Source organism: Bufo bufo, chromosome 8 (assembly GCF_905171765.1).
Source record: "Bufo bufo chromosome 8, aBufBuf1.1, whole genome shotgun sequence".
NCBI lineage: Eukaryota > Metazoa > Chordata > Amphibia > Anura > Bufonidae > Bufo > Bufo bufo.
Window position 1 is genome coordinate 206,873,613 of NC_053396.1, and position 15,292 is coordinate 206,888,904.

General features: G+C 47.4%; 1 protein-coding gene across 1 annotated transcript; it reads right to left on the bottom strand.

The window, feature by feature from the left end:
- Positions 1-4,779: 4,779 nt before the first annotated feature.
- LOC120977149 (proteasome subunit beta type-7-like) lies at positions 4,780-14,140 on the bottom strand. Its single transcript, XM_040404926.1, has 8 exons — positions 13,857-14,140; positions 10,897-10,990; positions 10,725-10,822; positions 10,303-10,443; positions 9,905-10,020; positions 8,550-8,608; positions 6,659-6,810; positions 4,780-4,943 (listed from the first exon to the last, which is right to left on the bottom strand). The coding sequence occupies exons 1-8, from the start codon at positions 13,919-13,921 to the stop codon at positions 4,838-4,840; spliced, it is 831 nt and encodes a 276-aa protein (XP_040260860.1). The 5' UTR covers positions 13,922-14,140; the 3' UTR covers positions 4,780-4,837.
- Between the last annotated feature and the right edge of the window lie 1,152 nt (positions 14,141-15,292).

Below are 15,292 nucleotides of genomic sequence, written 5' to 3' on the forward strand. Positions count from 1 at the left end.
CTTAGGAAACGGGGCGGGGCCTACCAGCCGGCCAATAGACGCGTGCGATCTTTTTTTCCCCTTCTTTCAATAAGCTTTATTGTACAGAACAATTAGGACACTTTAGGGCTGCTGTGTGTGGACATTCCCCTGGTTCTGGGCGCTGGCGGAGCTGAGTCGTCACTGAATTGAACAGGGAAGAACATGAATATTGGGGGGGGGGGGGGTGACATAACGGTTTTGGAGCAGCTTTTCTCAGAATTCTGAATTGTGCTGTCCCCCTGTTATGCCTACTGGAAAAGTGTTAATACATAGTTTACTGGATACTGTGTGTCTTCTCCAGCACTGACACTGCCCAATCAGTGCTGACAGTACCAGACCAAGGGGAATGGGAGCGGCTGTCAGTTTAGTAATGCATTTCCAGGAGGAATAACTGAGGAACGACACGAGGCAGATGCTCCAGAATTTTGTTATTCCATCGAGAATACCAGCATGTCAGGAGAGGAGACCTCGTATGTAGGAAGAGGGCGCATTGATGTCCATGGCAGTGTGGGTCACGTGGCGCTGAGATATGGAAACCTCACAGTGAAAATAATAATGGGAGCGCCGCCTGTTCTAAGCATTGCGAGTCCCCCAGATCTGTGTCATCAGATGAACCGGAAAAATCCTCTCAAAGTAAACCGTGACGGTTCCATTCAGTGACTGCAAGCGGAGATCATAAGACCAATATGAGGTTAATATGAACCCGTTGAATCACAATATGCCCGATCCTTCTGCTTTGTCCATATTCCTTTGTATGTACTGCCTAGACGGCCATTGAAGGGGACGTCCGAGTGTCGATGACCAGTCCTTAGGATAGGTCATCAGTGCCCGATCACCGGGCGACCACGGAGCCTAAGCTGGGGACATCGGTCACATGGCCTACCAGGAGTGGGCAACCTGCGGCACGCCAGCTGTCGTGAAACTACAATTCCCAGCATGCTCCAGAGTTCTGAGAAGAGCAAAGCAAGTATGCATGCTGGGAGTTGTAGTTTCACAACAGCTAGAGAGCCGGAGGTTGCCCAATCTAGACTTTAGTAAGGCTTTTGACACTGTCCCACATAGAAGACTTATCAATAAACTGCAGTCATTGAGCATGGACTCCCATATTGTTGAGTGGATTAGGCAGTGGCTGAGTGACAGACAACAGAGGGTTGTAGTCAATGGAGAACATTCAAAACAAGGTCATGTTACCAGTGGGGTTCCACAGGGATCTGTACTGGGACCGATTTTGTTTAATATCTTCATAAGTGATATTGCAAAAGGCCTCGCTGGTAAGGTTTGTCTTTTTGCTGATGACACAAAGATATGTAACAGGGTTGATGTTCCTGGAGGGAAACGACAAATGGAAAAGGATTTAGGAAAACTAGAAGAATGGTCAGAACTCTGGAAACTGAAATTTAATGTGGATAAGTGCAAGATAATGCACCTGGGGCGTAAAAACCCAAGGGCAGAATATAGAATATTTGACACAGTCCTGACCTCAGTATCTGAGGAAAGGGATTTAGGAGTAATTATTTCAGAAGACTTAAAGGTGGGAAGACAATGTAATAGAGCAGCACGAAATGCCAGCAGAATGCTTGGATGTATAGGGAGAGGTATAAGCAGTAGAAAGAGTGAAGTGCTTATGCCGCTCTACAGAACACTGGTGAGACCTCATCTGGAGTATTGTGCTCAGTACTGGAGACCATATCTCCAGAAGGATATTGATACTTTGGAGACAGTTCAGAGAAGAGCTACTAAACTAGTACATGGATTGCAGGATAAAACTTACCAGGAAAGGTTAAAGGACCTTAATATGTATAGCTTGGAAGAAAGACGAGACAGAGGGGATATGATAGAAACTGCTAAATACATAAAGGGAATCAACAAGGTAAAAGAGGAGAGAATATTTAAAAGAAGAAAAACTACCACAAGAGGACATAGTTTTAAATTAGAGGGGCAAAGGTTTAAAAGTAATATAAGGAAGTATTACTTTACTGAGAGAGTAGTGGATGCATGGAATAGCCTTCCTGCAGAAGTGGTAGCTGCAAATACAGTGAAGGGGTTTAAGCATGCATGGGATAGGCATAAGGCCATCCTTCATATAAGATAGGGCCAGGGGCTATCCATAGTACTCAGTATATTGGGCAGACTAGATGGGCCAAATGGTTCTTATCTGCCGACACATTCTATGTTTCTATGTTACTGCTAGGCACAGATCAGGCCCGTTCAAGTGAATGGAGCTGAGCTGCAATACCCAGCACAGCCACTGTATAAGGGGTGGCGCTGAGGAGGTTGGGGCACTCGCCAAACAGCTGATCGGCAGGGCAGACTTTCCCGATCAGATGCTGATGACCTATCCTGAGGTCATCAGTATTAAACACTGCGACAATCCCTTTAAGGCCTGTCACCAGTGACACCCCTATGTATTAGGTATTATTCGCCTGATTATGATGCTGCGCTTGTTACGGAGATCCGCGACTCCTCTGCTGAGAAATTCAGCTTTTTAGCAATATGCAAATTAGGCATTTAGTGCAACGAGGGCGGTGCCATTGCTCTCTTTAAACCCAAGCTCCGCCCCTTTCTCTGCCCAGAACTTCACTCGGACAGGGCCAGGCAGTTGGTGCGTCATGTCTCCAGGCCCTGCTTTCTCGCACTTGCGTCAGTTTCAGATTGGCGCATGTGCAATGGAGCCGCAAGTGTTCAGTTAGGACAGAAGAGACTGTACTGCGCATGTATCCAGATGTCCCTTTAAGGGGTGTGTGGAAAATATGGCGCTAAAGGTGTTCATTCAGATGGCGCCTGGGTCGCTAAAATGTCGCCATATTACACCCTACATGCTAAAGAGGAGCCGCCACCTCTCCTGACATGTCTGATAAAATACATACTCGTATTCCTCTTTCTGGATCCATAACGTGGATATACGTTATGTCGTTCCTTTGTTATTCCTCCTAGAAATATATGTATACATTGGCAGCTGGGTTTCCCCTCCGCACTCTGACACTGTCCCAGCAGCAGGGACGCACCCCTCTGACGCGGAGAAGCGGTAACACTCGGCTCTCGGATTAGTTATACATTTCAAGGAGCAATAATAGAGGAACAGCACAACACACAGTCGAAAGAAAAGATGCTTCAGAATTGTACTATGACGAGGAACACAAGTATTTACCCGGGGGGACGTGTGAGGTGAAGAAATAAGTGCTGGATTATCGGACTCTCTGGATGTTCGGACGTCAGATTATAGGAATTCACGCGAGGCCGGACCCGTCAGAGACGTCACAGGGCGCAGGGGTCGTCACGTGATATTTTATTATAGAAAAAATTCCCACCTCCTGGCGGCGAGTGGATGATGAGAGTCGGAGCTTGAGGCGGAGGAGTAGATTACAACTAGGGATGAAGCAGGAGCTCCGTACAGTATTAGAATGTATTGGCTCCGATGAGACGAAGTTATTACGAGTTCGGGAAATGTTTTTTTAAAGTAAAAAATTCATTTAGGAAGTTATTACCCGAAGTCTTGCGAAGCAATAACTTCGGCTCATCGGAGCCAATACATTCTAAGGCCTAGTTCACACGAACGTATGGCTTTTATAGTTTTTTGCGGTCAGTTTTTCACGGATCCGTTGTTCCGTTTTTGAGTTCCGTTGTGTTTCCGTTTCCTTTCCGTTTTTTCGTATGGCATATACAGTATACAGTAATTACATAGAAAAAATTGGGCTGGGCATAACATTTTCAATAGATGGTTCAGAAAAAACGGAACGGATACGGAAGACATACGGATGCATTTCCGTATGTGTTCCGTTTTTTTTGCGGACCCATTGACTTTAATGGAGCCACGGAACGTGATTTGCGGCCAAATATAGGACATGTTCTATCTTTCAACGGAACGGAAATACGGAAACGGAATGCATACGGAACACATTCCGGTTTTTTTGCGGAACCATTGAAATGAATGGTTCCGTATACGGAACACAAAAAAACAGCCCGTACACCCGCAAAAAAAAAAATGGTCCGTGTGAACTAGGCCTAATACTGTACGGAGCTCCTGCTTCAAACAAAGTTTTATGCAAATCGACTTTGGATGTTTCATCCGAAGTCAAACCGCTCATCCCCAATTATAATGTACAGGGTGAGGCAGAAGTCGGGACGCCCCCTTATAACTGGCGGAATTTGTAGAGGATTGACTTCCAATGTGTGAAAGTATCAACTGGGAGCAAGCCTTCTCGGCTGCCATTTTGAAATCCGCCATATTGAATCCACCTCAGGTTTATCCAATGAGAAGGGGTTCATGTGATATATCAGTCTTGGCCAAAATGTACTAAGTACTCGGGAGTTACAAGAACAGTTGTCGAGTTCATGCTGGGAGTTGTAGTTAAAGCAGCGGGAGAGCGAAAGGTTGCTGATCACTGTGTTGCGGGATGCCATAGTCCCATCTGTGCCCCCACCACACCCTTGACTCCTCCTAAAGAGGTAAAGAAAGGGTCAAAACGGACACTTCCAGTGCGTTTCTGAGTAGATTCTAGCCAAGACTGATATATCACATGACCCCCGCCTTCCCACTGGAAAAACCTGAGCTGATTTCAATATGGCGGATTCCAAAATGGCGGCCAAATAATGCCGCCTCCCTCCCAGTTGATATTGTCACACGTTGGAAGACAATTTTCTACAAATGACGCCAGGTATAAGGGGGGATCCCGACTTCTGCCTCATCCTGTCTGATATATGCACAGATGCAAAATTCGTATATATGGCGGCAGAATCGGGTTTTGCTATGGCGGCGTGTTCGGATCTTGGTAGTCGTGAAGCGGATGATTTGCAGGCTGGCACCACGTGTTGACGGTTATTCCGTCTCCATTAGTTGAACGGTTTCTTCCACCAGATCGAAAGAAGCCACGGCCTCACCTAGGATGGCGGTGGTGCCGCGCCGGTAACGGTATGAAGATGACCTACGATGAGAAGAAGAAGGAGGAGGAGGATTATAGAGTGCGCGGAAAGAGGGAGTGGCCTGACAAAAAAACAAAATGGCACCCCCTCCTCATCATCCTGTGATAGCTTGCTTGGCACCCAGCTCCTCTCCATCAGAGGTGACCGTGCACACTGGACTAATGAATGGCCGGGGAGGAAGAGGATCAGTCATAGTAGATTTCAGCATGCCCAATCCTTTTGTTGTCAAGGGCAAAAAGCTGCCGCCGGAGCTTCCCCCCGTTTGGGAACACATGCAGTCTCAGCTCAGCCAAGCATGCACGTGTATGAGGGAGTCCGGAGAATAGCTGAGCATTGTACTGAGCAATCTCCGGCAGTCCCATAGAGATGAATGGACGCGACTCCAAAAGAGACGGGGCCCCGGTGATCGGTGGAGGTCCCGTTGGTCAGACCCCTGGCTATCTCATCCCGTCCTGTGGGATGATCCTATGTACATACTGTGAAGCCGTTATTTCTAATGCGGGCTCCACCACAGAGATGCAGCATGTCACCTATTACCGTATTTTTCGCCCCATAAGACGCACTTTTTCCCCCCCAAAAGGGGGGGGGGGAATGCCCCTGCGTCTTATGGGGCGAATGCTGTCATTTTACATCGCAGACTACCGTACTTACTAAATGTCCTGTAGCAGGCAGAGCATAAAGTAGGCGGCGCAGGCACGTCACGTGACATCAGTGAGTTCTGGTAGTACAGATGGGGCTGTACTACCGGAGTACAGTGACCGCAACGGCCCCGCCGCATTTGCATGACACCGGCCCCTCCTCCCTCCCCCTCCCACAGGTTTAGCTATGGTATATTAGGGCATCTGTGGATGCCACTATTATGGGGTGGGGGATATGTGGATGGCACTGTTATGGGGTGGGACATCTGTGGGTGACACATATATAGCAGTGCCATCCACAGATCCACCCCCCATAACCGTGCCATCCACAGATCCCCCTCCATAACAGTGCCATCCACAGATCCCCCCATAACAGTGCCATCCACAGATCCCCCATAACAGTGCCATCCACAGATCCCCCCATAACAGTGCCACCCACAGATCCCCCATAACAGTGCCATCCACAGATCCCCCCATAACAGTGCCACCCACAGATCCCCCATAACAGTGCCATCCACAGATCCCCCCATAACAGTGCCACCCACAGATCCCCCTCCATAACAGTGCCACCCACAGATCCCCCTCCATAACAGTGCCACCCACAGATCCCCCTCCATAACAGTGCCATCCACAGATCCCCCCATAACAGTGCCACCCACAGATCCCCCCATAACAGTGCCATCCACAGATCCCCCTCCATAACAGTGCCACCCACAGATCCCCCATAACAGTGCCATCCACAGATCCCCCATAACAGTGCCACCCACAGATCCCCCTCCATAACAGTGCCATCCACAGATCCCCCCATAACAGTGCCACCCACAGATCCCCCCATAACAGTGCCATCCACAGATCCCCCATAACAGTGCCATATTACAGTGCCATCCACAGATCCCCCATAATAGTGTCATGCACAGACCACCATTAGTTCAAAACCCACCAAAAGCACACCTTTTGGTTAAAAATATTTTTTTTTTCTTATTTTCCTCCTCAAAAACCTAGGTGCGTCTTATGGGCCGGTGCGTCTTATAGGGCGAAAAATACGGCATTCCAAGTATGTTCTTATTATAGTGTCTTACCTTTTCCCCTTGGTCTCTGTCTGCGTGTAGCCCCTTAATACCTTCGCCCCCTCTCGATTAATAACACACAGATCCACTCCACTGCCAGATCCAAGGTCGCAGAGTATGCCCGCTGTTATGGCTTCCGTCACCAGATGCTTAGCATCCTCCAGCTGCGAGAGGGAGAGGGGACAACCAAATGAATAGGAGAACCACTGTAGCCTGTACCACTGGAGACCATACCACCTGACCCCATACCCTGCAGCATGTACTACTAGAGACTATACCACTGGAGCACATACCACTGGAGCATGTACTACTAGAGCCCGTACCACTGGAGTGCATGCCACTGAAGCCTATACTACTGGAGCCCATATCCCTGAAGCCAATACCACAGGAGCCCGTACTACTAGAGCCCATACCACTGGAGTCTTTGCCACTGGAGCCCGTATCCCTGGAGGCTGTAAACTCTGGAGCCCATACCACTGAAGAATGTTCCACTGGAGTCTGTACCACTGGAATCTGTACCATTGGATCACAGACCACTGGAGCCTATATCACCGGAGCCAATACAACTGGAGCCCATACCACTGGTGTCTATCCCACTGGTGCTCATATTACTGGAGCCAATACCCTTGATTCACATACCACTGGAGCCCGTACTACTGGAGCCCATACCCTTGATGCACATACCACTGGAGCCCATACCCTTGATGCACACATCACTGGTGCCCGTACTACTGGAGCCCATACCCTTGATGCACATACCACTGGTGCCCGTACTACTGGAGCCCATACCCTTGATGCACATACCACTGGTGCCCGTGCTACTGGAGCCCATGCCCTTTATGCATATACCACTGGTGCCTGTACTACTAGAGCCCATACCCTTGATGCACATACCACTGGTGTCCATACTACTGGAGCCCATACCCTTGATGCACATACCACTGGTGCCCGTACTACTGGAGCCCATACCCTTGATGCACACATCACTGGTGCCCGTACTACTGGAGCCCATACCCTTGATGCACATACCACTGGTGCCCATACTACTGGAGCCCATACCCTTGATGCACATACCACTGGTGCCTGTTCTTCTGGAGCCCATACTCTTTATGCACATACCACTGGTGCCCGTACTACTGGAGCCCATGCCCTTTATGCACATACCACTGGTGCCCATACTACTGGAGCCCATACCCTTGATGCACATACTACTGGTGCCCATACTACTGGAGCCCATACTCTTTATGCACATACCACTGGTGCCCGTACTAATGAAGCCCATACCCTTGATGCACATACCACTGGTGCCCATACTACTGGAGCCCATACCCTTGATGCACATACTACTGGTGCCCATACTACTGGAGCCCATACCCTTGATGCACATACCACTAGTGCCCGTACTACTGGAGCCCATACCCTTGATGCACATACCACTGGTGCCCGTACTACTGGAGCCCATACCCTTGATGCACATACCACTGATGCCTGTACCCATCTCAGGCAACAAGGGCAACATTTCAGCAACAGTTTAGAAAAACCCACTTTCTTTCTAATTTTATGTTTAATTTTATTAAATTTAATTTTAGGTGGACTCAGCTACCAGGCTATAAAATTTCACACTGGTGACATCACCAGAACACAGGTGTAATTTATGGCAGCCTGTATTCTGTGAATGGAGAAAGCACAGAGCAGCCATAAAGTGAGGCCGAGAGAGGCGACTGCTGATCACACTGGGAACAATGTCGGTAACATGTACATTGGGCTATTGCTTACCATACAATTCCCTACATATGGCTGTTCCATAGAAGGAGCTGCACCTTACCCATAGTACACATCTGAGATGGCCGCCTGTATAGATATTACACTACAACCTACGCACAGCAAGTCACTACGCACTCACCTCCATGTTGGGTTTGAAGCGATCTTCTAAGACGGCGATTGCGGCACTTGCACCGGACCCTAGAAACAGTGGGGGAAATGTATGAAACCAACCAAGTTGCCGCTTTCATTGAAAAAGGGGCGTCTGAGAAATGAGAGCTTCCATCTGGTTGGTTGGTATGGCTAAAAATATCTGCCAAAACTTCTTTTACAGGGGTTTTCTGAAACACTGTCCTTGGGAGTGCCCCAAACTGGATAGGACCTCAATTTAAGGGTGGGATTTACACAACCCCCACCCATTTTCCAACCCAGGCTGCCCAAATTTTCAGGAACTGTATAAACCAGAAGTGAAAATGTTGCATTTGGTGATTTTTATTTTAATTCGGTGTTACCAGTAGTAATAAATCAGAGCAACGTTTCACTAGTCATCTGACTGGCTTTCTCAATTGGAATGACTTGTATGAGGAATCTTTGGCATTAAATACTGGTGACTCATGCTTCAGTCAGCACTATCTGTTTATCATAATCTACAGGAGGTCAAGGACCTCAAGAAAGCAACATGTTGCACTGATAGGTCATCAGTATTAAAATCTCGGAAAACCCTTTTAAACTGCTTCTAGAGAGGTGATAGAACAGCGTTGTAAGTGGCAGACATTACATGTCACACCCCTCCACCTCTAGTCAAGCTCGGTTTCTACATCCTGCATATTCTCTTTCACACCTCCTTTGAACCAGCTCTCCTTTGTGTGAACATCTTACCTCCACGAGGTCCTTGACTGCGTGTTGATTAGGATAAACAGATTATGCTGACTGAAGCATGAGTCACCAGTATGTAATGCCAGAGATTTCTTGTACAACCATTGACTGGTTGAATGACTAGCGAAATGTCTTCAAGAGAAAATGCAACAAGTCCAGTAACTATGACTTATACTACTGATATACCATGACCTGGATGAATGGGAACCTTCACAGACATATGTAATTTGGCCAGTCTTTTCAACCCTATTTAACCTACCTGTGGTCCTGGAATTTGCCGCCAGGGAAGGCGCCAGCTACCTGTAAAGCTTCCCATACACATAAGATAATGATTGGCCAGAATGCGTCTGATCATGGGATCATTCATGGGAAAGATCCAGTCAGACTAAAATTGCCGACCAAGGAGAAACATCACAATGGGCTTGTGCAAAGTGGAAAATGATTGTCTTAATTCTGTCAATTGTGTCCTGGATGGAAAAAATCCAACCTGACCAGACGATGGTCAGCCAAAATGAGCAGCTTTAGAAGTTGTCAGACTTCCCCCTTACTTCATGTCAGGAGATTTGGGTAAGAACTTCTGGAAGATTTCCATTAAGATGTAAGGATCCTCTCAAGTCTCACCTAGAGCCGTGAAGGGCGTTTTGTCGGTGGATCCATGAGGGTGGACACTTGTAAGATGGGCGCCACATACATCAATCCCTCCAAGGATGATCGATGCTCCGATGTGACCTTGGTATCTGAGAGGAGAACAGATAAAAACATAGGATAGTGTCTGACAACCTGTATATTCAGAGCATGAACCTCCTGGCCTGGTATTCTGGAATTACAGATCTTCAATCTAGACAGATGCGGAAGCACTCAAATCTCTACTAGCCTGCTGCGGTTTGTGCTCCGGAGCTGTTCTTCCTGTTGTACAGGGTAACTTGGAACAAGAAGTTACAATCATTGGATCTAAGATTTCTACTTACCTGGTCACCTACCTACTCCTACTCTATTTCTGAGTTATACACCGTACTTACCTGTACAGCAGCTGTTTGAGCATCCGGGTTGCAGTGCAGATACGTGGCGATCTTCCCGTGGACATAGAGTGGATTGCCAGATTGGAGGACAAAAGTTGGGTGACGTATTCGGCATCGGCGGCTACTCCGGCTCCACAGCAACTGAGTGCAAGTACAAAGGAAGGGGTCAAGTGTTACCTGCGAGCAGTGGCATGAGTTGGAGGGTTGTAGAGGTAGCCCACCCAACCATCCCAATGGACCAGATTTGTCACCTTTAAGGGCAATGGGGCCCCCAGTAGTGGATGCCATATTTATGCACTTTGTCTCAGATACGGGGTCCTCGTCTTTATGGGAGTCACCCCCAGTGATGGTCTCACTGATGTCTATATGGTGTGTTGGGCAGGACGTGTGTAACCAAAGCCCCACCATGGGGTTCTACTTACTATATGTTGTCTGAGATGTAGTGGATCTTGGCACAGTTTTTATCTGCAACCACCATATCGTCGGTGGCTCTCCTGTCCGCTCCTAGGATAACGCCGTCCTGTAAAGTGAACCACAGGTCAATTAATGCTACACACACTTCCATCACTGGACAACCCAACCACCCCACCCTACCTTATATACGACACCAGCAATGGTGGTCCCTGTCTTACGAGCTTTCGGAGGTTGGAGGCCAAGAGATGACGCATTTTCCTCTATGGCGCTATTTCTGTGGACGTACAGAAGACACAGGTCAATGACAACCTCAGGTAGAAAGTAAGCCCTCCTCATGATGTATCCTCCATTCACTTCTACAGATTCTGTTGGTTGCCCTCGGAAACAGACAACAGTTGACCTCCACTCTGCTATCAGACGGGTGAACTGTGCGCTCCCACAGAGAAGAGAATTTAGAAAAGTGTCTCGAAAAGTTATGTAGATTTATGAAGCTGAACCTCCGCCCCTCAGTGTTCTTCAGAAGCGGCATGTAAAACTGGGCACCCGTCAGCAGGATCATCCTCATTAAACCAGGCATAGGTTCTGATAGGGGTGATCCTGTTGATTAACCCCTTAGTGATCACTGATAAGCCTTTGTACAGCATTCATTAAGGGGCCTTAGGCTAGGCCGCCATAAAAGTTGGCTGATGCTGACTGTTTGACCCCTTAGATGCCACGGTCAATAGCGACTGTGGCATCTAAGTGGTTTCAGAGGGAGAGAGTTTCATCTGTCAGCCATCAGAACTGCAGCAAATGATATTGCGGGTGTTGATGTCTTTAAATATCTGCTGGGGTCCAGTGAAAGCTCCCAGGCCTGCCCTATGTGTATGTCTATTAGGCCGTGCAGACTAATAGATTGCCTGATAGTATCCTCCTGACAGCATAGTACACTGCACTACATAAGTGGTACAGTGTATTATAGAAGCGATCAGAAAATCACCTTGTGGGACTTAGGCTACATTCACACGACCGTATGTGTTTTGTGGCCCGCAAATTGCGGATCCACAAAAAAAAAAAGGATGATGTTCTGTATGGGATCCTTTTTTTGCGGATCCATTGTAACAATGCCTATCTTTGTCTGCAAAACGGACAAGAATAGGAAACGTTCTATTATTTTTTTTTTGCGGGGCTACGGAACAGACATACAGATGCGGATAGCACACATCTGCATCCTATCCGCAAAAAAAAATGGAACGGACAAGGAAACAAAATTTGTTCGCGTGAATGTAGCCTTAGTGCGGGTTCACATCACGTTTTAGGCTTTTGTTTGACCTATATGTTACAAAAAAGGATACCAAAACGCAGCACGCCGCGTTCTTGTATCCTGCACAGTCCAGTAAAAAAAGTATATGTTTAAAAAAAGTTAAAACACGCACACACACACACACACTAGAAAAAATATCCACATATTTGGTATCACCGCATCCGTAACAACCCGACCTATACAATTATTATGTAATTTATCCCTCACGTTGTAAATAAAAAAAAGAGTGGATGGTTTTTGCTTATCTGCCAAAAAATTTATATTTTTAAATAAAAGCGATCAAAACAACCCAAAATGATACTAATGAAAACTACAAATTGTCCTGCAAAAATCAAGCCCTCACACAGAAGGAAGGAAGGGGTCTTGGGAAGAGGCAATGCAAAAGTATTTTCATTTTTCATTTATTTATTTTTTGAAAAAAAGGTTTTGTATTGTACAAAATGAGTAAAACGTAACTAAATGTCGCTAAATTAGCAACGGAAAAGCTCAGAGGCGGTATTGTCTGAGCTGAAAATGGGTGGGGCTTATTGAAACCTTGCCCATACGTGGCAGGGCCTATTGTCCCGAATTTACCAAGTTGGTAAGTTTGATCTTGTGAAATTGGTTGCGGCGTTCCCGAGAAACAATAAAAGACGTTCCTTTATGCAAATGAGGGCTTCAGTGCACCGAGGGGCGGGGCCTAGCCCGTCATTGCACCTCAGCTTCTTTCATTTTTGGCCGTTTGACAGTCGTTGTAAAATCCATGACCTCGTTGGCCGGTGTTCTTGCGATCGTCATGTCATATGCATCTTTATCCTTTGTGGTGAAACATTCAGGTCGTGCGACGTTCATGATTTGACTGCAATGATTGTGTGATTTAAAGGAACCCTAACTTACCCCCAAGGGGTTGTCACCCAGCTTTCCCAGAAACATAGGGAGATTTATCAAACTGGTGTAAAGTAGAACTGGCTTAGTTGCCCATAGCAACCAATCAGATTCCACCTTTCATTTTCCAAAGAGCTGTCAACAATGAAAGGTGGAATCTGATTGGTTGCTATGGGCGACTAAGCCAGTTCTACTTTACACCAGTTTGATAAATGACTCCCATAGAGCTAAAAATGACACTAATAGACTATATCACAGGTATATGTGAATGTACGCAGCACAGATGTCCGTATACCACCTATACAGGATACAGCACCCGCCATCTTACATGGACTGGCGGACATTTTGTCTTTGCCGACAAAGTGAAACTACTCGTGGGTACGGATCACCACAACAGCAACGGCAGTGCCACACCTGGATTCACCTCAAGACATCTTCTAGCAAACCAAACGGGGCCCTTTTTTAGAGTTGAGTTACACCTGGGGATGGAGGGTCTGAAGGAGGTGACACCTCTGCTGTGGGACAATCCCTCTTGGGGTCCAAGGCAAGGCTTTCGGGATGCCAAGTATGGGTTCAGAGACATGTATGTAGCATGTCACATCCATGCCCGTCTAGTCAGACTGCACACCATTATGGCCGTAGAAATAAATTTAAAGGCATATACACTGTGCTCCCTTCCTCAATGGCGCCCTAGGCAGCTGCTACTTCTTCCTGCCCTTTGAGGGGTGATGAAGGAACCTTGTGAAGGTCCACGCTGCTCATGTAGCAGGTTGGACGGGGCCCTCCTGAGCACACCCCACATCCTCCGTAGGTCTCTGAGGGCGTATTCACACGGGCATGCGTGGCCACGTTTCCCAGACCTACCGCCACTAGGGATCTATGGGGAGGCTCAGTCATGGACCACGCATGGTCGTGTGAATGAGCCCTAAGAACGACTACACCTAGAAGAGTGCCTCCTGGCCGTGGACCTTACCTGAGACAGTTCTCGAAGTTGAACCCTCCTTGTGGGGCATCATGTCTGGAGCGCGTGGGCAGCATTTTGTGTTTCCTGTCCGGATCGCAGTCGGCTTCTTACTGCGTTCCTGTCACCGATGGCCCTTTTGCATCCAGTATTAACCCTTCCTTCACCTCAGTTCCTCTCCTTGCTCTCAGCCTCTTCTCATCTCCCTCCTCATCGAGCTGTAATTTCTCCTTTCACTTTCATCTTCTTACCCTTCACATGACTGATGGCGGGCGCTGTGTACAGGCGTCTCATATCACACGCCGCGATCCTGGATCTGAGCCCAGTGACTGCGAGACAATCATTTATTATCTAATAGTCCGAATAGAAAATTGCTACAACTGAGGGATGATGATGAAAACATGGCTGCTTTCTTCCAGAAACAGCCCCACACTGTTAATAGGTTGGGTCAGGTATTGCAGCTCGGCTGCATTGAAGAGAATGAGGCTGAGCTGCAGTACCACACACATCCTGCGGGCAGGGGTGGCGCTGTTTCTGGAACAAAGAAGACTTTTTTTTTTTTTTAAAGCTTTACAATCTTTTTAAAGTACAACTCTGTGTGACTGTATTATGTGGCCGCCTATTCCTGAGCCGCTCTGGACGTCATAGGTCTCTCCCTTCTTCACTCATAGTCGGATTTACACCATAATTTTGTGTCTCAATCTTTTTGTGATTTGTACATAGGACTGCTCGTCAGTCTTTTACATTGACTCACCCTTTAAGGGTTAACTCACAGACTGAGCTCTGCTACATCTGCACTTGCACAGCCTGTGTATTGGTGCAGAGGTGGAGGACTGCATTATTCTTGGCCACGGTACAGACACGTCTCCTGCCGGGGGTTTCCAGAAAAGTGACTTTCGGTTTGGATGAAGGAGGAGCGATGAGCGGAAGCATAAAGTCTGATAGTGAATGTGAGAGGAGGGGGTATGACTGGTGTGTATGAGGCTGTAACCGCGGCCCCCTTGTCTGCAGGCGTCACATGGACCAAAAGTTGTAGAGACCTCCAGAAAAAAAATATGGAGGGGGCGGGGGGGCTCCTCTGTGAAATTAAGTGTGCAAAACATTTCTCAGTGCCATACAGTGCCCACATAGTACTGCCATCAGGTGCCCACATAATACTGCCATACAGTGCCCACATGCTACTGCCATACAATCCAGACATAATACTGCCATACAGTGGCCACATAATACTGTCATATAGTAACCACATAATACTGCCATCCATTGCCCACATAATGCTGGCATCCATTACCCACATAATACTGCCATACAGTCTTACAGTACCCACATAATACTGCCATACAGTACCCACATAATATTACCATACAATGCCCACATAATACTGTCATATAGCACCCACATAATAGTGCTGTACAGTACCCACATAATACTACCATACAGTGCCTGCA